At 37.2% G+C, this 27202-nt stretch overlaps 1 protein-coding gene across 11 annotated transcripts in view; it reads right to left on the bottom strand.

Moving 5' to 3' along the window:
* LARP4B (La ribonucleoprotein 4B) overlaps positions 1-27202 on the bottom strand; it is a 54251-nt gene that overhangs the window by 24752 nt on the left and 2297 nt on the right. For 5 of the 11 annotated variants that reach the window (XM_083377880.1, XM_083377888.1, XM_083377890.1 and 2 more), the window contains exon 2: positions 4112-4242. In XM_083377880.1, coding sequence (XP_083234006.1) covers positions 4112-4192 — 81 coding nt within the window. In that variant the 5' untranslated portion in view covers positions 4193-4242. Of the gene's footprint in view, positions 1-4111; positions 4243-12114; positions 12234-21098; positions 21226-26090; positions 26232-27202 lie in introns of those variants that run through there. The other 6 variants (XM_083377883.1, XM_083377885.1, XM_083377886.1 and 3 more) reach the window with 6 other exon arrangements.

Genomic DNA, 27202 nt, shown 5'->3' with positions numbered 1-27202 from the left:
GTGTTTAGAAATATCTGATATTTCCTCATTGCTGCAATCAGAAATTGTCTGAAATTCATTCACATTCCTTAAACACTTTTGTTTGTTTTCTGATTTTTGCCTATTTCCTTGCCTTACAGCTTCTATAGTAGTTTGTCTTACAAAAACTGAATCAATGGTTGCATTACTACATTCTGATGGAAGCAGTGGCTTCGATAACAAACATTTACAATATTCTGCATCAATGGTTTGATTTTCATTATGTTCAAAATTCACTTCAATATCACTGCTAATGCCATCATCAGGGCTGGAACGGCATTTACACGCTAACTTTGTTAATTGCAAAGAGTTCACGTCTATGCCTTCCTCCACAGGTACTGAATAATTGTGTTCACAATCTGATTCATTCAAAATGATTCTACTATTAAGCATATCCATTTCCCAAGTTCTATTTTGAGGGCCTTCTTCAGCACGTGCCTGCGTCTCTACACCACGTGTTGCTCGGCTTTCAGTATTTAACCTATAACCCTCACTCACCAAACCAAGGGGAGGGTCTTTTTCCTTCTCACTTTCTCGCACCGTATTATTGTTCATCAGATTAGCATCTTTCAGAAGGCTGATTTTAACTGGCACACGCTCTGCTTCCTGAACGAAAAGTTCTTCCTTCTCTTCTATGGGACATGTCAAACTGCAGCCCTCCTGAATAGCTGATGGTTGTACAATTGTAACAGACTCTTCGTCAGTGATTGTTTGCCTTTCTTCACTTCTCATATCATCATCAATGATACAAATACTATAGAATTCATCTTTGGCATTCCTGTGATGTCTGTCTATGTCAAAGCATACAGAGGTCAAAGCTGCTCTTTCCTTATCCATTCTACTTGAAACTGCATCGTTATCTTCAACAGTCTTCATTTCAGCTTGTGTCATGAAACTGTTGCTCATTATACTATATGCATTTAGAGCTTTTGTGAACAAACTTCCTTTATTTAAAGCCATTGGTGCACACAAAACGGAAGTATTTTCAAATGAATGCCATTGCTTTTCAGAGAGAATCAATTCACTTCCACTATTACTATTAATATGATGGCTGCTTACATTATTCACGAACTGATTATTATGACTGCTTTTTTCTGTTAGCTTTTTATCATTAATCCCATCTGTTAATTCGGTTTCTGATAAAGGATCACACATGTTCAAATCCCTTTCGGTATTAAACCAATGAGGCTTAAATTGCCTACTGGAAATGTTCCCGGCAAACCCCACACGGTGGACTGAAGGATGTTTAATTGATTCTATGCAGTCATTATAAACGGTAGGTTCTAGACAACCTTCCTCTTGTTGGATTACGTGCAATCCCGTTTTTCCCTTAGCCTCTAAAGCCGAAGTTAAAGTTTTACTTATCCTATTTTCAGAGGTTTCCTCTTCTATACTTTTCTGCAGCAGACTCATTTTCTCATCAGGGCTGTTATTTGGTTCCTTAGAGAAACAGCAGCCCATTTTAAGTTCTCCTCTGCAGGTCCCAGAGCTGTAAGCTCTTTTCTGCTTACAACCACTTCGCTTTAAAACTGCTGGGGAGACAAGCCAACACCCAGATGCCAAAAATAGTACTGTTTAAACAGTGCAGGGGGCTCATGTGCTATTGCCACTCAACATTAAGCTCAGTTTCTGAGAAATGCCTTAGTATATTATACATACAAGGCGTTTTGCACTGAGAAATTTACCCCTTTAAGTATTTGGGGGGCTTGTACTGTATTGTACGAGAGGAGGGAGTAAGTTAGGAACCTCAGCAGTTTCCCCTTACAAGAATGTTGTCAAAAAGCCAGAGACGTGCTTGCTGAATTCTGAAGCCACTGATATACATTGTATATGCACATTACTTTAATACAGTACGGAATTAACTTAAGAGCACTCAATTCAATATATTTTGTTGGGAGGGGGGAAGAAATTCAATTTTCCCCACAACACACATGGCCTACAAATTAAAGCAAGAAAGCATAACATATTCTTAAATAAAACTCCACCGTTACTATAGCCTTAAAAAGGAAAAATTAAAAAAAGGGGGAAAAACATCCAAGCCAAAAATATCATCTTCTTTTTTTGACTCACTTCAAAAAGGGAACCAAAAACTTTTAACAGCCTTTACTTAAAACAGATATGGATAAGCCATAGAAATATTTTAAAGCTTAAAGAAAGCACCTGAAATGTTCTGGAATTTTTCTACAAGTGTGTGAGAAAAATTTGTTCCATTCTGTGTGTTTCCCAAAGGGAACAATATGAACTTAAAATAAGTTCTTGCTCCATTGTTTTTCTAAGAAATGAACTTTCTACTAGCCAAACTAAAAAAAAATGGCCAAGATACTTTTATTTTAAAAAAGCAACTAAAGTTATCCTGAACATTGTTATATTTTTCTATGTTGGAACATTAAAATATTCAAGTTTCTTTGGGCAAGTAGATTCCAAGCAGAATCGCTTTGGACAGCAAGATGGGCAGCATATAAATTTAATAAACAAAAAATAAACAAAACATGAAATGTTCCTGTATTTTGAATCGATTGATCTGTTTTAAGTTCTGAAACAAAACCTGCATAAGCCCTTACACCTGGACCATGTCTGTATTTGGTTATATATAATAGTACAATTCAATTGATTGCCTTAAATACACAAATGAACAATGTCCATCAATTCAGAAGCCAAAAAAATGATTTAGGGTATATTTATGAAATTTAAGTCTACTGAAATCAGTATGAAAATCTAATCATAACCTTAAATCCTCTTTAATTTCTGTGGCAGTGAAATGCAATATTTGTACTGGTACACTGATATGAAAATTATGCTTTTCATTGTTAACAGCAATTTAGATAACATCTGATATGGCTTCAATACCAATTTAGATGCCTGTGGGATAATTCAAGTTGATTCCAAATTTTTTTAAAATGGATGAAGTAAGATTCAAATTAAAGAGATACCTTAGAGAAATGTAATTGACACCCTATTCTTGCTGTTTGATTAAAATACACATTTTATTACAACAGGCAGGACAAGAAGCAATGGATGGAAACTAATCAAGGAGAGAAGCAACCTAGAATTAAGGAGAAACTTCCTGACAGTTACAACAATTAACCAGTGGAACAACCTGCCTCCAGAGGTGGTGAATGCTCCAACACTGGAAGTTTTTAAGAAGAGACTGGACAGCCATTTGTCTGAAATGGTATAAGGTTTTCTGCCTGAGCAGGGCGTTGGACTAGATGACCTCCAAGGTCCCTTCCAACATCATTACCATCATCATCATCATTTAAATAAAGGCTAAAACGTTGATCACACAAATTTTGCTCACATGGATGTTCTTTTTTCATTGGGATTTGGTACAAAGAATTATATTGTGTAAGCCATTTTCACAATTTCACTGTACAGGGAAATTAACTTTGGAGTTCTGCCTCTACAAAATCTCATCCAATATCTCCTTCCCTTGTTGAGATTTGGTAAATGAACTGCCTATCTTCTCTGCTACTAATTTAAACACAAAAAAGAAATCTTACAAACCTAATGAATGATAGTAATAGATACGTATATTAAATAAATGCAATATTGTAAAAAAATCCCATTTTCATTTTTATATGTCATTTTGTAGAAACTAATTTTCCCAGAAGAACCAATGAACCATTTCTTAGTAGAGAATCATACTTTAAAAAGCTTTTGTGTAGCAGCAGGAAACTGTGTACATATTGTAAATTGTCAATATAATATATCACAGCACATTTTTCAATCTAGACTAATACCATTGTTCTGGAGTAAACATTTTGCTAAAACATAAACCCTACCATTCTTGGCATCTAACAATGCTTTCAGAGCTGCTGGGATTTGAAGGTGAAACCATAAAAAGAATAATCCGCTAGCCATTGTTACTGACAATATCAATTATGTAAATTCTTCATTTGAGTTAGTATTAGTTGGCATAACTAAAATCTGAAAAAATGTTATAGTGGCATGAGAAGATTATTTGCTATAAATGGAATTTGTAAAATAGTTTGACAAATTACCAAACACAAAAATGTACTTCACAGCATAAAACACAGTGCCTAATTAATTATGTTTGTAAGTTCCCACTAGTCAAGATAATCTCAATACTCACCAGATGAAAACTATCCTTAACTTCTTGCACTTGCTGCACCTGCGGTTCAGCCACAACTTTAGTGTCCTGATCAGAAGTCATGAGCTGTTTGCTTTTTGATTCCTCAAAGAGAACTATACAGATCACCTAAGCTGCAAAACAAACCACCATAATTTATTTTCTATACAGATGAAAATAGCAACAGACCCCGTATAATTATGTTGAAACAAAGTTTGTTAAAAAAAAACCATCTGATTTATATATCTTGTGGGGAAAAATTAATCCCCTCATTGGTAGCAGCACTTATTTTTCCAATACATAAATTTTTAATATGCTAAAAAGACAGTTCATTTAGCACATGCTGCATTAATTTGGAGCATGTCAGATATAACTTGGGGCAGGAATGTAGAGGGCTCACCTTGTCTATGCAATTTGGCAACAGATTGTTAGATATGAATTAACTGGAAAGTCAAAATTTTGAAGAACTACCACACTGTTGCTTCACGACAGTGTGAACTGATGAACTGCCCAGCTAATTCCATGGAAACGTGGCATTTACAAATGAATATAGGTAGTCCTTGACATTTGATTGTAGTAGATGGTTGAAAGTTATTAGGCTCATAAAACAGATTGCTCACAGGACTGACTTAATTTACTGACTTAATTTTATAGCCTTTTTTTTACAAAAGACTTAAAGCAAATCCATGGTTTGCCATGGGCATGATTTTTCCAAAAACAGGAAGTGCCAGTTTTTGGCAAATCTGGTATAAAACAAGGTCTTATGACTATTTAAAGCTGCAAATAGGTTTAAATACAGCCTTGTTGCCAAGCACCCAAAGTTTGGTCATGTGACTATAGAAGTCCAATCATTGGAACTCTTGAACTGGATCATAAATAGTTCCAAAATAGGTCCATCATAAATTTGAACAGTCACTAAGCAGCCAGTTGTAAGTCGAGGACTACCTGTAGATAATTAGACATGTTGAGTAATGTTTATATACAGTCATGACTTTTTTAACAACCTGGGAGTCAGCTCAGATCTGAGAATTTTCCTCCTAAACAAATAGACTGTATGCCGAATAATATATATACACACTTCAGAAAGTTTTACAAGATTTAATTTTATAGCTGATTAAAACTGAAGTTTGCCAAAACATGATTAAAGAACCAGAGATGAATCCTTGGAAGTTTATGTAATTCTACAAAACTGCTGGGAACCTATCAAGCCAGGCAAGGTATAGAGAATTAGCCTGTAGTTGTTGTTGCACAGCTGCAAAAGACTGACACTCACACTCACTCACACACACACACACACACACACACACACACAGACGACACCCCCCCCCCCCAGGTTTCATGGAACTTTTTTTGTCAGTTCTCAAGAGAAGGCAAGCAGTCTTGGCAGATACTTGTTTTATAGTTAGAACAAATTAGTCAACTTGAACCTTCTACACATGGATCTGGTTGCTTGTGCCTGACATCAATCTTCCCAGATTTCCCTTTCTTCTGGGGAAAGGATAAAGTTTACTGGGGTGGCCAAAACCCAAGGAATCAGCTCAAAATATAGTGGATGCCTCGCTATGGCACCAGGAAGGGATAGAGACCGAAGTGAGGAACTTGGGAGGCCATAGTGCTTCACCTAGTTCAGAAGCAGGTTAAGAACATTCCACTGCCAGCGACTCTGGCTGCTCCAATACCCCTAGCAATTCCAGCTGCACAGCCAGTTTTGCTGTGTTGCTATGGAGGTTTGCCAGAAACTTTTGAGAGAGAAGCAGATAAGAACTTGATTGCTCAGGGTGAACTGAAGAATTCTCTACAGAATGCACAAGGGTATTCTTCATGCTAAGCTTGCTAAAGGGGCTGGCAGTTAAGTGATTGCTGCCAATCCTAAAAGGAAATGACCAGGTCATGGACAATTACCAGAACTTGATGGACAGAATTAAGGGGCACTTTAGAGACTCTGAGTATGAATCATGACAGACAGCTGCGAGATTCAGCAGCTCAAAGAAGGCATAAATGATTTCAAGTTGTTGGCAGATGTGGATTGGAACAAAGCAGCATTGATAGAAAGCTGGGCCAGAATTCCATCTAAGAAGAAATATCCAATATCAGCTGTTGATCTTATTTAGATCTGCAGAAAGGATTTATTAGACCCTCAAGTCACCAGCTTTAGTACCTAACTTTTTTGTTCCTTAAAAAGCAAGAGACAGAATTTCAGAACTCAAATGGTGAGATCCAGATGCACACACTCCACAATTACAAAGATAATTAATAAGATCACTGTAAGAGAGGATTACCTTTCCGTAGCTTTGCCATGATAGTGAGACAACTGGTCATGGAAGTGTCCTCAAGACACCACCCAGGAGGATACTGTGAAACTTTAGGTGACCTAGGATGGCGGCAGGCATCAAGGGATATGTAGCATCTTACCAACTGGCTGGGGAAAATTCTAGACTTGGGGCAGACAATTCCTTTAAAGTGACATTGCTCCTCTGAATTTCCTATGAAAACTCAGACACTGTAGGCAACATGGATACGGAAGGGGGGCTTTTGTGGGAGAGGGGTGATATTGGGAAACTATCAGCCAGACATGGAGGAGGAATCAAGTAAGGAGTTAGCCTTGAGTGCTGGACAGCTACAAAAGATCTCGGACTGACCTCTCACCAGGTTCCACAGAATCTTATTTGTTAGTTTCAAAAGAAGGCAAGCAGTCTTATATTATAGGTAGAATAAAATAAAGTAAGTATATTCAATTTACTTTATATTATCTGAGGGAGCACCTGCTGCCAGCGTCAATTTCCCATCGTCCTGTGCGCTCCCACAGGGAGGGCCTCCTCAGGGTACCACCGGTCAAGGATTGCCAACGGGCGATCCCCAGTGGGAGGGCGTTCTCAGTGGGCGCGCCTGCCTTATGCAATCAACTGCCAACAGAACTCCGGACTGCCCCCGACCTTCGTTCATTTCGCCGGGACTTAAAAACCTGGCTCTTTGAGATATCTGGTCTGGACTGAGGTGTTTAATGTTTTTAAATTGTGATTTTAAATTTTTTGCGGCTAGACTTAATTTAATTTTAATTTTATATTGTATTGTTTTCATATTTTGCCTTGTAAACCGCCCTGAGTCCTTTGGGAGTAGGGCAGTATATAAAACGAATAAATAAATAAATAAATAAATAAATAAATAAATAAATAAATAAATAAATAAATAAATAAATAATTTGAACCCTTCATGTGTAGAACTGGTTGCTTGTGCCTGACAATATAGACATTAAGTAACAGCTTATTTGAAAGAATGCTCAAGTACTGTACTATATGGTAAGGGAAGAGGCAGACTTTCTGCTCAGCCATAAATGTATTCATTACTAACATAACTTTTCCATTTCTAAAACTGAATTAATTTACCACAAATTTTTTGATAATTATGATCATTGCCTAGCCTGATAAAAAGTACTGGAGAAATTAAAAATATTTTTAAAATTCAGAGTATCCACTGAATTTCTTTTGTATAAATATTCTGAATTCTATTTTAGTTGAGAATACAATGGTTTAAAAGTTTGTAAACTATGGCTAATAAGCTGTGCTGCATATTCCCCTATATTATAGCAAAGTTACCTCCATTAAGAGATAAACTGCTTTAAAATTTATCAAACTTTGAAAAATTAATCTGTTACCTTAAGCTATGCAGATATGAAATCAATAGCATATTAAGATACTGCTATGACATGCTGTCTATTTGCAAAATATCCATTTATTAGTGAACATGCTGTAGTCACCTAGAGTATATGCAAACTGGGGTGTGGGTTTGAACTTACTACATGTATTGTAGAACCTACAATGTGGGTACACATGCAGTAGAACTTGCTCCTGTAATATATCCTAAAGACTAGAGTGTAAATCACATGTACTGCATGTACATTAAGTCATTTTATATGTTCTATTTACATGCTTCAATAGGTATATTCAGAGACCCACCTCAGTACATAAAAGTAATCATTGGGTTCATTACCACATTGAGTACCTCTGGCATTAAAACTTTAAAATAATCAAGCCCTGTAAATGCTTATTTTTCTTCACAAGTTAGTTTTTTAACAACATCTCAATTATAGTGTAAAAAAGCAGTAGATTTGCAATATTCATGTTTTAAAGCAAATGAATAACTATTGTGCAAATATGAATTGCATCTATTCTATATGATAGATTTTGCAATCTTGGGAGCCAGCCGTTATGACAAAATGTTCTTATTATATCTAAGGCAAAAATTGCATTATTGTTGATTTACAACAATAGTTGCCATTCAGAAATAAGTACAATTATATTATTATGACACAATAGTAATGTATTTCTCCCACATAGCTTGTCTGAGTACTTAAAAAATTAACTTTTATTAAAAAGGGGAATTCAAGTTCTCAAAAATGATATTTGTTTGGCTCATGCTACCTGATCATCTTATTCAAATATAATAAATCATCCTAAGGAATTCTGTTCTTACTATCTAATTATTAATTAATCTATATATTAAAATACTGACTTCTGAAAAGTAGTCTTTGCATGACACAATTAATCAAGGAATATTCTAGACATCCATATTCCAAATGATGTAAAACAATGCTATTAAAATTATAAAGTCTATGTTGTTGTTAGCTGCGAAGTCGTGTCCGACCCATCGCGACCCTATGGACAACATTCCTCCAGGCCTTCCTGTCCTCTACCATCTTCTGGAGTCCATTTAAGCTCACGCCTACTGCTTCAGTGACTCCATCCAGCCACCTCATTCTCTGTCGTCCCCTTCTTCTATTGCCCTCGATCTTCCCCAGCATTAGGCTCTTCTCCAGGGAGTCCTTCCTTCTCATTAGGTGGCCAAAGTACTTGAGTTTTAGCTTCAGGATCTGGCCTTCTAAAGAGCAGTCAGGATTGATCTCCTCTAGGACTGACCGGTTTGATCGCCTTGCAGTCCAAGGGACTCGCAGGAGTCTTCTCCAGCACCACAGTTCAAAGGCCTCAATTCTTTGGCGCTCAGCCTTTCTTATGGTCCAACTTTCACTACCATACATTGCAACTGGAAAGACCATAGCCTTGACTATACGCACTTTTGTTGACAGGGTGATGTCTCTGCTTTTTAGTGTGCTGTCTAGATTTGCCATGGCTTTCCTCCCCAGGAGCAAGCGTCTTTTAATTTCTTGGCTACAGTCCCCATCTGCAGTGATCTTGGAGCCCAGGAAAATAAAATCTGTCACTACCTCCATTTCTTCCCCATCTATTTGCCAGGAATTGAGAGGGCCAGATGCCATGATCTTGGTTTTCTTAATGTTAAGTTTCAACCCAAGTTTTGCACTCTCCTTCTTCACCTGCAACAAGAGGCTCTTTAGTTCTTCTTCACTTTCTGCCATTAGAGTGGTATCATCTGCGTATCTTAGGTTGTTGATATTTCTTCCGGCAATCTTAATTCCAACTTTTGATTCATCTAGCCCTGCCTTTCTCATGATGTGCTCTGCATATAAGTTAAATAGGCAGGGCGACAGTATACAGCCTTGCCGGACTCCTTTCCCAATTTTGAACCAATCAGTGGTTCCGTGTCCAGTTCTCACTGTTGCTTCTTGACCCGCATATAGGTTTCTCAAGAGCCCAATAAGATGGTCTGGTACTCCCATCTCTTTAAGAACTTGCCACAGTTTGTTATGATCCACACAATCAAAGGCTTTAGCATAGTCAATGAAGCAGAAGTAGATGTTTTTCTGGAACTCCCTAGCTTTCTCCATGATCCAGCGTATGTTGGCAATTTGATCTCTAGTTCCTCTGCCTCTTCGAAATCCTGCCTGCACTTCTGGTAGTTCTCGATCCACATACTGCTGAAGTCTAGCTTGTAGGATTTTAAGCATGACTTTACTAGCATGAGAAATGAGTGCAATGGTGCGATAGTTTGAACATTCTTTGGCACTGCCTTTCTTAGGAATTGGAATGTAAACTGATCTTTTCCAATCCTGTGGCCACTGTTGAGTTTTCCAAATTTGCTGGCAAATTGAGTGTAGCACTTTTACTGCATTGTCTTTTAAGATTTTGAATAGCTCAGCTGGAATACTGTCACCTCCACTAGCTTTGTTGTTGCTCAGCTTTTCTAAGGCCCACTTCACTTCACATTCTAGGATGTCTGGCTCGAGGTCAGTGACCACCTCATTGTGATTATCAGGGACGTTAAGCTCATTCTTGTATAGTTCTTCTGTGTAATTTTGCCACCTCTTCTTAATCTCTTCTGCCTCTGTTAGGTCCCTGCCATTTTGGTCCTTTATCATGCCCATTTTTGCATTAAACGTTCCCTTCATTTCTCCAATTTTCTTGAAAAGATCTCTGGTCCTCCCTATTCTATTGTTTTCTTCTATTTCTTTGCACTGTTCATTTAAGAAGGCATTCTTATCTCTTCTAGCTATTCTCTGGAATTCTGCATTCAATTGGGTGTATCTTTCTTTTTCTCCCTTGCCTTTCGCTTCCCTCCTTTCCTCAGCTATTTGCAAAGCTTCCTCAGACAGCCATTTTGCTTTCTTGCATTTCTTTTTCTTTGGGATGGTTTTGGTTGCTACCTGTTGTACAATGTCACGAACCTCTGTCCATAGTTCTTCAGGCACTCTATCAGATCTAATTCCTTAAATCTATTTGTCACCTCTACTGTATATTCAACAGGGATATGATTTAATTCATACCTGACTGGCCTAGTGCTTTTCCCTACTTTCTTCAGTTTAAGCCTAAACTTTGCAAGGAGAAGCTCATGGTCTGAGCCACAGTCAGCTCCTGGTCTTGTTTTTACTGACTGTATAGAGCTTCTCCATCTTTGGCTGCAGAGCATATAGTCAATCTGATTTCTGTGTTGGCCATCTGGTGATGTCCATGTGTAGAGCCGTCTCTTGGGTTGTTGGAAAAGAGTGTTTGCTATGACCATCGTATTCTCTTGACAGAATTCTATCAGCCTGTGCCCTGCTTCATTTTGCACTCCAAGGCCAAACTTGCCTGTTATTCCAGTTATCTTTTGGCTTCCTACTTTAGCATTCCAATCCCCCATGATGATAAGAACATCATTTTTTGGTGTTAGTTCTATAAGGTGCTGTAGTGCTTCATAGAACTGGTCAATTTCATCCTCTTCAGCACTGGTGGTTGGGGCATAGACTTGGACTACTGTGATATTGAATGGTTTGCCTTGGATTCGAACTGAGATCATTCTGTCATTTTGAGGATTGTATCCCAGTATTGCTTTTCCTACTCTTTTATTGACTATGAAGGCTACTCCATTTCTTCTGAAGGATTCTTGCCCACAGTAGTATACCTGATGGTCATCTGAATTAAATTCACCCATTCCTGTCCATTTTAGTTCGCTGATACCTAAGATGTCAATGTTCAGTCTTGTCATCTCTTGTTTGACCACGTCCAGTTTTCCTTGATTCATGGATCTTACATTCCAGGTTCCTATGGAGAAAAAATCTTTACAGCATCGGACTTTCCTTTCACCACCAGACACATCCACAGCTGAGCGTCCTTTCGGCTTTGGCCCAGTCGCTTCATTCTTTCTGGCGCTACTAGTACTAGCCCTCTGCTCTTCCCCAGTAGCATATTGGACGCCTTCCGACCTGAGGGGCTCATCTTCCAGCGTCATATCGTTTTGCCTTTTGGTACTGTCCATAGGGTTTTCATGGCAAAGATACTGGAGTGGGTTGCCATTTCCTTCTCCAGTGGATCACGTTTTGTCAGAACTCTCTGCTATGACCTGTCCGTCTTGGGTGGCCCTGCATGGCATAGCTCATAGCTTCATTGAATTACGCAAGCCCCTTCGCCACGACAAGGCAGTAATCCATGAAGGGGATAAAGTCTATACTGTACACTAAATAAAAGCCAACCTTCCCAGCATCCAGCAACAGTCTATAAACTGAAAGCTGAACAGCAAAGATGTCTTCCAATGCCTCCCTAAACAATAAAAAGGAGAGCACTCTCTGGTAATGGATGGGGAAGGAATCTCAAATACAGTAGATACATTCTTCCTCTTACATTCAAATTGTAGGTTCCTTCCCTGATACCTGTCAATTTTCCTTTGCTGTGTCTGTAGCACAGTGCTGCATCTATGGTGTTCTCAAGAATCCCTCAGTCTGGAAGAGGTGGTCAAAAGTCCTAGAAACTGGAACAGAAATCGGTGGGTGGGAAAACCCTCTTCAATGAAATACAAGATTGCTTAAAGTGTAATGTTCTACGGGAATAAAGGTAAAGGTAAAGGTTCCCCCACACATGCGTGCTAGTCGTTTCCGACTCTAGGGGCCGGTGCTCATCTCCATTTCAAAGCCAAAGAGCCAGCGCTTGTCCGAGGACGTCTCCATGGTCATGTGGCCGGCATGACTAGACGCCAAAGGCGCACGGAACGCTGTTACCTTCCCACCGTAGTGGTCCCTATTTTTCTACTTGCTTTTTTACGTGCTTTCGAACTGCTAGGTTGGCAGAAGCTGGGACGAGTAACAGGCGCTCACTCTGTTACACGGCACTCAGGATTTGACCCGCCAAACTGCCGACCTTCTGATTGACAAGCTCAGCATTCTAACCCACTGAGCCACTGCGTCCCTTATTCTATGGGAATATGACTCCCAAATCTAAAAACGGAGGGCTGTATAGTGCTGTGGATTTAAAAGTAAAAAGTATTTTGAAGCTTGCAAGAGTAGACACATAGCATCTGTCTGCAACCTATGAAAGTGTCTTTTCCTGGGGCCATGCCACAGCTGTCAAAGGCTGCCTTAATATTTTTTGGAAAAGATACAGCGGCTTTAAGAGTTACACAGATGCTGTATGAGTGCCCCCAAACATATTTTTACCTTTGACATGCAAGTGCTGCACACCTCACTTCCTTTGGATGAGGACTGTGCTCCTCTTTAAAGGAGCAGGCAGAGATCTTGACAGAAATATACAGTCATCGCTAGAGGCACTTAAAATCTACAATTGTTTTAAAGTTTTAACACCAGAGGTAAGAAATGTAGAAATTCTAGCTTAGTCCCTAGAATTAATACGTTAGTCCCTTCCCAGTGGGATTCTTATAACATGGCCTATGGGGGGGGAGCTATCTTTATATGAAACATTAAATACAATATGTAGGTCTATCGTAAGTAGCATGCAAAATGCACTAATAAAATTGCTATGATTTACTGAGTTACTGGATAAACTGTTTCTGAAAGATTGGCTGCTGACTTGGTAACATATCAATTTAAAAGTTTTCATATTATATGATTGAGGCACTGATGGAATGCCTTCTACATAAGTCTGCTTGCCTACTATGAACCACATCAGATGTAAAACATCCTCTAAATCAGGGCTTTTCAACCTTTTCACCCATTGTACCATTTTAGGATATGACAACATCCGACTACCACGTCGCCTAGCAAGATGTCAAAAACTTGATGACCAAAAAGAAAACAGAAAAAAGGGAAAAAAGTGATGAAGTACAGTAGTCCTCAACTTACAACAGTTCGCTTAGTGACTGTTCGAAGTTACAATGGCACTGAAAAAAGTGACCCCCAAGCCACAGCCGAGCAAGACACCTCCCTTCCCGCCCGGCAGCACTCTTCCTCCTGTCTGAGGTTTTCATTGTTCTGAGCATTTCTGTTGAGGATTGGCAGCGGGAGTGGGGGGGTGTCTGGTTTTTGTTTCCCCCCCCTGCTGGGTGGTTGCAGCAGGTTTTGGTCACTTTGCATGACACTGCAACACTGTGACAGTCATAAATATGAATCAGTTGCCAAGCATCTGAATGTAAATCACAAGACGCTGGAGATGCAACATTCCAGCTGATCGACGCTTCTTCTGGGCTCAGCAGAAGCGCCAGGATCAGCACTTCCACTGAGCCCTAACAGCCACAGGAAAGCGCTGATCCTGGTGCTTCTGCTGAGCCCTGACAGCCCTGCAGCTCCAGCCATCTCTCGCTCAGGCTTGTGCAGTGCTGCCACCAGTTCAGCTCATTCCCCTCCCCCGCTACCACTTTTCTAGGATGGTCGCGTACCACCTGCCAGGTGCCAATGGACCACAGGTGGTACCCGTACCACTGGTTGAAAAGCCCTGATTTAAATCAGGGGTCCCCAACCCCCGGTCCGTGGACCAGTACTGGTCCATGGCTTGCCAGCAAACCAGTCTGCACAAACAAGCAAAGTCCAATCATTGGGATGCAGGCAGCACACAAAACCATGCACACTCCAGTTCATGGGAAAAACTCTCTCCACAGAAACGGTCCCTAGTGCCCAAAAGGTTGGGGACCTCACCTCTAAATGTTCCTTTGATATCAACCAGGAATATAACATTTAAGGTTGTAACATTCATTCCCTGAATGCCCTTCCTTTCAAAATAAAATTGCAAACTCTAGATTTTTGATATGTGATTATTAATCTTAAATCTTCATAATCCTGACAAAATAACTGTAATCCTGATTATCAATACTATAATTATTAAACTGTGATTTTGCTTCATTTACTGTATTTTTTATTTTTAATTCTGTACATCATTTACAGATGCACCATTTTACTGACAAAATATATTTTAAATAAACCTGGAAAGATGACACCACCAAGCACTTAAAGCTTAAAACTGAAGGTGCTCACCACATCTACCAACAACTTACACTAAAAAACACTATTACATACATATTTTTGTATCACTGGCATTTTAATTAGGGATGACACTTCCATTTCTCCATTCCACCTAAGTTTTGTACAATCATAGATACTATACAAAGGTAAACATCCTGCCAGGTAATTACTTTTAGGTTAATAAGCTACATGTCAGCTGTATGCCAGGAGTCATCACTCTGGATCACAGCCTGGGGACAAAATGTATCTGTGTGAGGGAAGTGACACAACAAGACTTTTTATTCTCTTTTATATAATCTTAGCAGCTTCTTTGTTATTAACAGATGCCACTAAACCTTGAACAACTAGAAGGCATCTATTTTCAGCTGCTATATTCCACTTGAGGATACTTTAAGCAAACAATTGTCACCAACATTATTGTTCCTTTCAAGGCCTATGTAGCCTTGTATGTCATTCTTATTAGCAAGTCTAAATATTAAGAATCTAAAAGTCTAGAAATATGTGGTGCTAAAATGAATGACTTATCTGAATAATTCAAAGATATTTTACTTTTTCTGTCTCTGTTTATGCATTCTGGTTCCTCTGCTCATTTGCTATCAGTTGTTATTCATGCCATTACATTATTTTTTCTATAATTCTCTATTTACACTTTCCTCTCTTTGTTGTTTGGTTCCAACTTCCTGACCCTAACCCTCAGATCTGACAGTTCAACTAGTTACCTGTAAAAACCTTAGTCTTCACAGAGGTTACAAAATGTGCAACAGGCAAATTGGATGAAATGCTTTGCAAGTATGGTAGCTTTTCTGCTTTACAAATATAAAAGTATTTGAGCTTCAAATTGGCAAATTGGTGATGAAAGATAATATCTATAATAAAGCAAAAAACCTAAGGTGGTAATTTTTCAGATGAGATGGATCTATTGTTATGATCACAAAAAAGTTATTTTATTGATCTGCAAAAGTTTTAGATAACAGGTAACTAAACCCTTCCTAACAAATTTTGTAATATGCAATTGGGGGCAGTACCAATAATGTGAACTATTACAGAAGTTTGGTAAAGTTTTATTTATTTACTAGCGTGAAACAAAAACCAGAGTGATTTAGACTGGGAAAAAAGGGTGGTCCTTATTTTAAATAGGACTATTTTGCCTTTCTAAATGCAAGTAGTCCTTGTTTAGTGACTGCCTCATTCAAAGACTTTGCAGTTAAAAGGTGATGAACAAATAACTTTATGATCAATCTTCACATCTACAACTTTCGCAGGTCTGTAAAGCAAAGGAAAGCTGAAGTAAGGCTATAACCAGTCGCAGGTTCACTTCAAACACTTTAACGAACATTCTGCTGGTCTTAATGTGGTTGCTACTTTAGCTCAACTCTTGCCAGAGGACACAAGTTCAACTGAGGAGCTTGCACTACTGTTGCGGGTTCCTTGGCCCAAACAAAGTGAATGTAGCAGGCAGTGGAGGGGCAAGAAACAAACAATTCAGCCCCCTGCAAGTTTGTAGCCATGCTGCAAGAGGCATCTGGGAAGCCATCTTCCACAGCACATAACTGGTGGCAAACAGCATCAGTTTTTCAAATCTATTATATGAATCCAGGATTTACTAAACATCTGAAAAGGAATGGAAAAGAAATGCCAAGGCAGTAAACAGCCAGAATAGGGGATACATTAAACTAATCGAGAGATTACACTTTTATCAGAATTAGAATTTTCATTAGAATCAGAATTTTATCAGAATTCAGCTAAATCATATTTTGGTTTATTTTTTTCCTTAGCTGAATGGCAAACAGAGGTTTAAAACAGGGATAGCAAAAACAATTTGCAAAATTGTTAAGATTTGAACAGGGAGAAAAAAGCCTAATGTTCTGCAGAGCCCTCACTATCATCTCTTGATGCCTCTGGGATTAGAGGCATCAACAGATGACCAGGGATATCTCTAGGACCTTTTATCAATTACATGCAGTGACAGGAATCCAGCTACCAGATCATAATTTGATATTGATAGTCAGCATTTTTCAAGTTTTCAATTCACAAGGTAGTTTTTCCCTATCAAAAATGTGTTATTTCACTCACAGAGCTGCAACTTTAAGTGAACTAACAAAATTTTTGAAGATACACTATGCAACTGCCTACTTACAATGGAGACTTCTCAGACACAGCCAACTCTGCAAGCATAAGATGGTTCAGGTAAATGTGAATGAGTTTACAAGTTACATTATAAAAAGTTCTCATGGCACTTTAATCTGCCTTAACACATTATTTAGGAATTATTTAGTTTTTTAAAGCATTGGTAATGGAAGCACTGTAATTATTCTTCCAATGATAATCAGACAAAGGATCAACGGTGAACATGCACACAGCTTTTAAAAGTTGACTGCCACCCCAAAGGTAGAATTCTACGTTAGTTATACAAAATATTGATGCTACATATTATATAATCCATATTATATAATCAATATTAGAAGGAATATGCTTCTGATAAGCTATCTTGGTGCCCATTTCTTATATACTCTTGGTCTCTTGACTGGGAGAAAATAGGAAAATAAATTATTTTGACTGCTTACAGCATCTTTCAGGAAGAGGAATGCTATTGAAAATGATGTTCGCATTAAGATGGCTCTAACTGAACTTGGAAACTGTGATACTCCACATTTAGAAATTCTAGCTGCAGACCATAATACACCCAACTGATGAATGTAGCATCCCTACCCTGAGAATTTAAAGACAAAGGCTTACAATACAAATCAATCCAATGTTTTTAAATATTTTTGATTTGATGGTCTTAATTATTGTAAGCTGCTAAAGTTGCTTGAGTAGGCAACATACAACTAATTGTAATAAACACAGTCATTTCTGAAGCACACTTTCTATCAACACAATACTAACTTTACATTAAAAGTAGTTCCTAGATTGCTGCATAATAGCTGAAGGAGAGTGCTTGAGATAACTGGAATAAACCTTCTGGTCACTTAAATTCATCTAATAGTTCAAATTCAAATAAATCATCTTGCATTTGTGTAGTGCTGCATTTTTTGAACACTGTCTGGTCTGAAGAGCAGACCAGCAAGCTATGGAGAACAATCCAACAGCTTTTTTGTAGGTCTGCCAGTGACGACTCAGCATTCTAGATGCATAACTACAGGACCCTGTCATGGAGCCAATTGCCTTTACTGTAGCTAAGGGTACAAGAAGTGACTTCAGAGGACTTTCTTTCTCTCTTTCTGTAAAAACCAGTCCCAATAAATATAGCATTCCAAATTAGGATACCATATCATCCTTTCCTTTATATGCATTTGACAAACAAACGAAACAACTGAGTCAGGGATGTGTCATCTATTTTTTTTTCCTTTGCTTCATTGTATGAAACTTAAAACCCAATTGCATAGTAATAATTTTGAATTAACATTTCAATAAAACACTGCAGAAGTTTGTTTTGCTGACAAATATTTCTGTATAGCTAGATTGTTTTCAACACAACTAATATGCCTGCTGTTCCATTAATGTTTATTTCTTAACTCATAACCATTCCATGTCTTATTTTGAATTTGATACTATTATACCGTATATAACCATTTTGTCAGGAAGCAAATAAATATGCCATTTGATTTATTTTACCCATACCATAAGAGCATTTTATTAACACAATCTTCCTAATCTAGAATGTTCTTTAATAATAATAAAAATCTCTGAACACCAAGGAGCTACAAGTAAATGGATCTCCAGCTCAATTAAGTCTAGTGTTTTCATATTTATTGTATTCACAACAGCATTACACCTCTGTACTAGTTCTGTTCATTGCTGTTTTTAGTACCTCATTACTAGTATTAGCACTTGCATGAACCAACTATTAGCCACCAAACCATTTTCATGAACTACTTGAGAGGCAAAGCTGAGTGGAAAGCAGGATGTGGGTTAGTCAACTAATAGCAATGTCTGCAACTGGGCTCAGTATATCACTGAGTGGACTCCCACAGACGACTGGAGAAGTGTACATTGCAAGTTCAACATCTCCAAAAAAATCATTAAAAATAATTTCATTTTTTCCCCCCAAAAAATTGCATTCTTGATGTTGGGGGAAAAAATTGAACAAAAACCTGCACTTGGTGGAATTTTGTTATAAAATCCAGAGTTGGCAGAATAGAATAGTACAAACCTCTCCCAATGCAAACTATTGGCATCAATTTTAAGTGACTACGACAATACTAAGTTGTTTAAATATCTTTTCTGAACTGACTGAAAATGTTTTAACAATCTGTATGGCAATAGTGCTCTTCTCCTGATCCTTTTACACCTCCTGGCAGCTTTTGACACTGTCAGTTATAGTACCTTATAAGATCTTCTGTGGGAGTTGGGGATAAGCAGCATTGTTTTAAGGTCATTCTCCTTCAGTGAATGTTTGCAGTTTGTAGTGATGGGGATGAGAAATCAGATTTATGGCCTCTGGTTTGTGGCCTTCTCTCCCCTGCTTTTTAGTATTGTAAAATTATTAAAAGTCATTTAATAGTTTGCTGATCATACCCAATTACACATTGTCATTCCAGTCTATAGGCAAGATGTTGTTGATGTTTTAGGCAGCACTTGAAAGAATTTGGATGGAAGAGAACAGACTAAAGTTGAACCCAAACAGGATAGAGTTGCTGTTTGTACAAGTGATACAAGTGCTGTCTTTTGAAGGAGCAGGCTTGTGATTAGGGGTACTTCAGAATTTACAGTTCCTGCTTGAAAAGGAAATGCAGGTTTTGATTAGATGGCCCTTTGTCCAATTCCAGCTGGTGCAACAATTATAGCCTTATGTGGTACAAGAGGGTCTGACTGCAGTAAACAATGCCCTCATTACCACATGACATACTACAGCAGCATACTACTGCTTTAAAGACTACAGGCAGTATTCCACTTACAACCTTCATTTAGTGACCGTATGAAATTACAGACTGAAATAAGTGACTTATGAACACTTTTAACAGGACTATTTCTGCATCCACATGGTCACATGAACAAAATTCAGACACTTGGCAACTGGCATATATTTATTACATCTGTACGTCATCATGATTGTAAATGGGTCATCCATGTGACTAACCCAATGACTTTTTTTGTGGCAGTTGTTAAATAAATACCACAGCTGTTAAGCAAATCAATTGTTCACTCTGATCCAGTTTTGCTGAAAACCAGAAGTAAATGCTGGGTTCTGGCAAAATATCATAAAATGGGCAATAAGGCACTATAACCAGCCATAATTGTGGGAAGACTGTCAGGTGCCCAAAATGTGGTCACAGGACTGCAGGAATGCCCAGCTTCCATTATTTCAGAATCATGTTGTAAGTACTACTAGGGAGGACTGTTGTAATTTAGAGTGGTTGTAAGTCAAGGACTACCTATATAAAAATAAAAAAATAAGTAAAAACCACTAAAAAGTAAAAGAATTGTCAGTAAGTAAAATTTACTCAAGCAACAAACAAGACAAAACAATAATTGTACAAGAAATCCACAAAACCTACTTTTTTGGCACAACTACCAAACTTAGTACCTGGCAGAGCTTATGTGAATGTCTGAAACCTCCTCAAGCAGTTCTACTCTTTGTGCAGTTATGCACAGTTGAGATAGTTCAAAAAAATCAGCTATTCTGGACATGTTAAAAAAGGAATAATCCAAAAATGCATTAATTTCAATGCCCCATAAAAGGAACATACAGGAAAATTATAATCATGATTTTCATCACCAATGTCAGACATGAGCAAAAACAAAAAAGATACTTATCTAACATTGAAGTCATGAAATCCAGATTTAGTCATTTTATTCAAATGGACTCCGTGAAGAGATTGTAGACATTCACATTAAAGTCTGCCAAGTGCTAAGTTTGGTAATTATGCCAAGGCTTCTGGCATGAAGAAATAATGTTTACTGCCCAGTATAAATACAAAAAAAACCCTAATTGTGACTCTCTCTATTCTTAGATTAAGTATACTGGTTCTTCTACATATTATAACCAAGTAACATGTAAATAACCTAAATGACATTTATGTATAAGCAATTCAAGCAAGAATCTGCTGGTCTATATGTTATTAACTTTCTGTTACCACAGTAGAGCAGCTCAGTAAAAACAGCAATCCCAGCATTAATAAAGTGCATTTTAATTCAATGGCTGGTTCAAGCATCATATTTAGCTATAAAATAATTAATCTGGCTTTAATCTAGAGTGCTATGTAAAGTGAACCATTGTTAATAATGTGTAAATGCAGCCACTAGTTGAAATGTTTGAATCCAGCTAATAAAGATACTTTTCCGACTGTTACTTTTCTATGAAAGCAAATGAAAGTTGCCAGAATTTACACCATTCCTATGACAGTTTTAAGGCAAGGAAAAAAAGAGGTGGCTTTCTCACTAAAGGCAATAATTACAATCAACAATTTTTACCCTTACCATAAACAAATGGTTCTGGCGCCAGAGGAAAGCACAACAATTGGCAAAAATAGAGGGAGTAGCAAATTATCTCCAAAGTGCTATTTTCTTATCTGTATCTCAAGAACAAGGTCAGCAGGAGAACGTCCTAGAAGTTAAAGATGTGAGTCATCAACCACCAAAGCACATTAGCCACCATTTAACCTATTGAGAAGCAAATCTATCAAATAATATGATACAGTACCCTTGCTATATATGTAACAAGGGTTAAATCTATGCTTATTATGAAACCAAACAACTGTTGCGCTGCAGGCACCCATTACTAAGCCTGATCTCAAGTAATTCAAGAAAAAAAATCTAGTGCAAAACAAGATATCTACTAATAGTTGTGAATATAGCATATACTTTTATACCGTATCTTCCGGCGTATAAGACGACTGGGCATCTAAGACGACCCCCTACATTTCCTGTTAAATTATAGGGTTTGGGCTATACTCGCCGTATAAGACTACCCCTCTTCCAACGCACACCAAATAAAAATTAAAAAACATCAGATTTGATTTTAATATGGTAATTTTAATTCAAATGCTTATGACATGCAGGTGCTTAGTAGGAAAACTGTCACTTATAAACATAAGGCTGTTTGTCATCAAACATGTAAACATAAAACAGTGCAAGTGGATTAAACAACAACAACAATAATAATAATAATAATAATAATAATAATGAAGAAGAAAAAGAAGAAAAAGAAAAAGAAAAAGAAAAAGAAAAAGAAAAAGAAGAAGAAGAAGAAGAAGAAGAAGAAGAAGTAGTTGGAGGGGACCTTGGAGGTCATCTAGTCCAACCCCCTGCTATGGCAGGAAACCTTATACCATTTCAGACAAATGGCTGTCCAGTCTCTTCTTAAAAACTTCCAGTGTTGGAGCATTCACCACTTCTGGAGGCAGGTTGTTCCACTGGTTAATTGTTCTAACTGTCAGGCAGTTTCTCCTTAGTTCTAGGTTGCTTCTCTCCTTGATTAGTTTCCATCCATTACTTCTTGTCCTGCTTTCAGGTGCTTTGGAGAATAGCTTGACTCCCTCTTCTTTGTGGCAGCCCGATTCCAGCAACCATTCCCTATTTTCCTAATTCACTTTTTCACTTTTTCTAATTCACTCTAAAGCTTTCCCTGCACAGAGCCTTAAGTAACACAAGCTGCCTGCAATTAGTGCAGGTTCGCATCCCACCAGGCTCAAGGTTGACTCAGCTTTCCATCCTTCCAAGGTAGGTAAAATGAGGACCCAGATTGTTGGGGGCAATAAGCTGACTTTGTAATAATGCTGCTTGGGGGGGTGAAAGCCCTAATAAACAGGCATATACACAGAATGAAGGCTATTGCTAAGCACATTGATTTGTGCTTTAAATTGTAAGCCACCCTGAGTCTTCGGAGAAGGGCAGGATATAAATGGGATTTTTAAAAAAAAAAGACCAAATGGAAGATCCGCTCCAGGTTTTCCAGCCAGCCCGCCCAGTTCCTGAGTCAAATGTGTCCTTAGAGCTAAGCCGCTGCTCTGGCTGCTGGCTTCCCCACCTGCCTTTCAAGTTGGGATATACTACAGCTGGTCTTCAACTTTAGAAGAAAAGACGCCCAGACCCCAGCCTGTAAAAAATCACAGACTGCAGCTTCTTCTCCAATTGGTCCCGCTTTCCCTGTGCAGACTAAATGGGAGATCCGCTCCAGGTTTTCCAGCCAGCCCTGTCCCTAAATTTTCAGCACCCGGCTTATAAGACAACCCCTGACTTTTGAGAAGATTTTCATGGGTTAAAAAGTAGTCTTATACGCCGGAAACTATGGTAGTTATGTATAAAATTAAAAGCTGGGAAAAGCACTCTATGTTTCATAAGATTAAATTGGTTCATTAGTTTTATAGTTCAGTTATAGGATCTCAATACAGATAGTAAGTTTAAAGGGAAAAAGTACCTTCTGTATTTATTGTCCTATACATATACACATGAGAAAAATCTTAACTTGGAAGAAATAACAGCAGGCAAAGTACATATTGTGCTCATACCGGTCTCAAAAAAACACAAAGCTTAAACTATTTCAAACAAACTATATGACAACACGAAGTAGTAAGTAGTACTATAATCTTGGTGTAATTTTTTCTAAAAAGTTACCACACTTAACTGTCTATGACAGGGGTAGGCAACCTCGGCTCTTTTATGACTCGTGGACTTCAACTCCCAGAATTCCTGAGCCAGCATGGCTCCCTTTCCCCTCAGCATGCTGGCTCAGGAATTCTGGGAGTTGAAGTCCACGAGTCACAAAAGAGCCAAGGTTGCCTACCTCTGGTCTATGATATTGAAAGACAATAACCAGTTATTTGTATCTGTGAGAGACTCTGGAAATTTATGGACTTTTCTTATTAAATTAAGAGATGTGTGGTGGGGTGGGGAATGATACAGAAATGACTCAGAGTATTTTCCCAATGATCTTTATGTGGGTGTATGTCACATAAAGTTAATAGTTCACTAAACAGGAACTGGAATCAGATTTTAAAACATTTTTGGGGGAAAAATGCTTTGTTTTTATACATAGCAAAGTTCCATCAGAAATAGTACAAAATGCTTGAATGGCAGGTTTTGTTTTTCTGTCAGAAGGGAAGACATAAAAAGGTTCGTAACACAATATGAATAAATCAAGAGATGTGTGCATGCATGCACACACCCACACATGGTGACATTCAAAATATACCTTCAAATCAACTATGAAGCATAGGAAAGAAAGACACCTATTTTGGAGTATTTTTCATGGTCCTCAGAGTGGGATAGAACTGAAAATCTATGGGGAGATTTAAGTATACAGTGCATGTAAGGAGGCCTAAGAATATTTCTGAGTTGCAGGAAACCATGCAAAAACAACTCCAAAAGCAAGAACGCAGACATTTTTGCATGGCTTCAGGAAGCTGCATTATCTGTCAAGGAAGTGTTACAAATACTGACTAAAAAGGTATCCAAGCTAATACCCATCCATATCTATCGTTTTCTTATCTTGAATAAACTACACATAACTAGTAAGAATGCATTCAAGTGTGTAGAAAGATTTAATGTTTAACACTTTACTATGTAGATATTGCATCAGCTTCTGTTCACTTAGGGATTCACTGAAACATATAATTTGACCAGGGGTGCATAAACTTTTTCATGCAATTGATCTGAGGACCAAGTGAAGCATGACAACTTTTGTTTGTGAAGCAAACTTCAAGAGAAGGTTCAAAGTGTTTTAAATGTATTTATGGTACTTGATCAATTCAGATTGAGGAAACTAAGCAAAGAACGCACTTTTAAAATATAAAAAAATCACAAGCAAGAAATACTAGCTTTAAGCAGGTTGTGCTGTAGATATTTTAAAAATCTATCCTAAATTCCTGCAAAACTACCAAATTTTATTTAAACAAGAAATTCCAGGGTATTTCTTTTAAATTCATATATTAACCTGAGGAGACTCAATATAAAGTATTGACATTACTGAGTATGAAAAACAAGTATGTTAGAACTTTGTAAATTCATAGTGTTAAAACTGGATGTTTTCAAGGAAACATAATTCAAAAGTATTTTTAATTTTGTGAAATAACAACCATGTGTCATACATTTATAAAGAACAAAACTAAACTATAGTTTAGGCAACACACCTAAACCTTTTTAATTATACATACCTTAGAAGCCTATTATTTGAAGTCAGTTTCCTCTATCAAGTATTTCTACTTATTAACTTGCTACTATAATAACCATTTATGTATCACATACATTGGTGCTGTTGGCTGTCAACATTTAGCAAAGCAAAGCAGAATTTCTGCATATTTTTCAGAAACATGTTAACTTGCCTACCATTTTAGGCCAGCAGGACCAATAAATATGTAGTCATTCTGTTCAAGGACAAAATTACAAGAAAAACAAAAATCTTCCTACCTCTATAATACATTTTTTATTTACCATGAATTTCATTTTAATGTACTAATATAGATACAACGGCTGGCTGAGAAATCATCAAAGCTTTAGCTCAGATCTTTAGTTCACTCATACAGGACTGATCTAAAGTGAAGTAAAGAACTGAGCTGTTATGCGATAAGGATAAAGAACCCCGTGTCCTTCAGTTCAATTTGAATATTCTTCTACTTGGGACCTCTCTTACCAATTTGGGGATTGGAATGGGCCACAAGGAAGTAAAGAATTGCTTGTTTTAATAAAAGATATCACAAAGCAGATGTTGCTACTCCCTGTTCTCAATACTTTATCCCTGATCCAATGCTGCCCTCAACTATGTTAATAATCCAGATGATTTGTTGCCTTTGCTATATAATAAACTATGCATGGGGATCAGCTGGTCAAAGTAATCAAAACCTACTGCTACAAAAATTATATTCACATTCAAGATTGTGATTTCATATTGGTTTGCTATGCCAGAGAAGTCAAAGGGATGTAGATACTGGTCATCACAGGGAGTAGCAAAAAATTCTAGTTAACTTGTAAAAGTGGTAAGATGCTGATACACGTAGTTTGATCATTTCCTCTTTCTGGCAACATTAATGGCTAAACAAAGCTATCTTTTTCAGCTTATCTACCATACTAAATATAAACTCCAGTTTATTCAAAGACAAGAGGCTTGACCATAAGCTAACAATAAATGGTATTTTACTTATACGTAGTACACAACACTATTTTATTATTATGGCCTACTACAATATTCATATACATATGTATACATTATTATTCACACTAAGCCAGAAATACTTCTAGTTGGAATCATGAACAGGAAGAGTCAGTGGCAGAATTTCATTAAAAACAATTTAACTGTTTTGCAATATCAAACCAGAACTAAGTTATACATGTGTCAAATATTTGGTTACCAAATCTAATAAACTTACTTTACATAATATTGAGTGACTAGCACAAATGATTGATTAGTCTCCGTTTTTCTCCAATCCCTAAAGAACCACTAGTAATAAATGTTAGAAAAATTTATTATTAGGTTACCTTTTAAAGATGTGAATCAAGTATTGAGAAGAATGCAAGATGTGTTTGTTCCTCAAAGTGTACCTTAGGTAGTTTGCAACAAATAATTCTTCAAGAGAAGACAATAAGGAATGCCAATTTCAAGCAGAAAAAGACCTGAAACTATTAAAATCATATATAGTAGTGATTCAATATGTCTCTACAACCTACAATAAATATATTTTACAATTAAAAATATTAAAAGGAATATTTCCAAGGGATAAGCTTACTGTCAACTATACTAGGCTTCAAATCCTACCTTACACAGTTGTACTACTATTTATACCTAAATTTTCAGAAAATACTTAAAAATGTTTTAAGATACAACCACAATTGCTAAAAGCCTCTCATGTTTAACAGGAACTAAATTTACTATTCCACATACATTTTATATATTACATAAAATGGTGTTTCTGAGCTTTGGCAACTTTGAATTCTGGGAGTTGAAATCCATGCTGCTTAAAGTTGCCAAGATTAAGATATAAAACTTCCAATATTTATGATTTTCAATAAAATATGTAATTCATAATTTTTAACATCTCTTGTTGAAACAACTTATTGCTGTCTTACACTGAGAAAATATTGCATCCTTTAGTAAATCATGCCATGCAAGTGAGCCTTGTATGATCAAGGGGTGTGTGTGTGTGTGTGTGTGTGTGTATTTTCTCTATATACTGATTGACTTTTAGCCTTATGTTATTAGCAATTCTAAAAATATTTCAAAAAATTAGATACAAATGCATATAGTACTGTACAAATACTATCAAGATATAGTGGTTGGACACAAAAAAGGCAAATAAATTAGATTTTATCAATTTAAAACTGCAATCTAGAAAATACCATAGTAGTAAATCAGAACTCAATCTAAATAAAGATGTTTAGAATGGTGATGCTAATTTCTATGCATGATATCCATTTCAAATACAAATTATAATTAGAAGACAATGTGGCATTTATTTAGCAATTTGCCAGATATAATCACTTACAAAAAGTAGCAGTTTTTGTTGTAGTAAAACCAGCTCAGTGTCTTGGGGCACCTTAAATATAACAGATTTGTTAAGGCATAAATTTGATATTAAAATCCATTCTATTGG

Source organism: Vipera ursinii, assembly GCF_947247035.1.
Source record: "Vipera ursinii genome assembly, chromosome: Z".
In the NCBI taxonomy this organism is placed as follows: Eukaryota; Metazoa; Chordata; class Lepidosauria; order Squamata; family Viperidae; genus Vipera; species Vipera ursinii.
The sequence above is the reverse complement of the archived record's forward strand: the minus strand, read 5'-3'. Positions and strand labels throughout refer to the sequence as shown.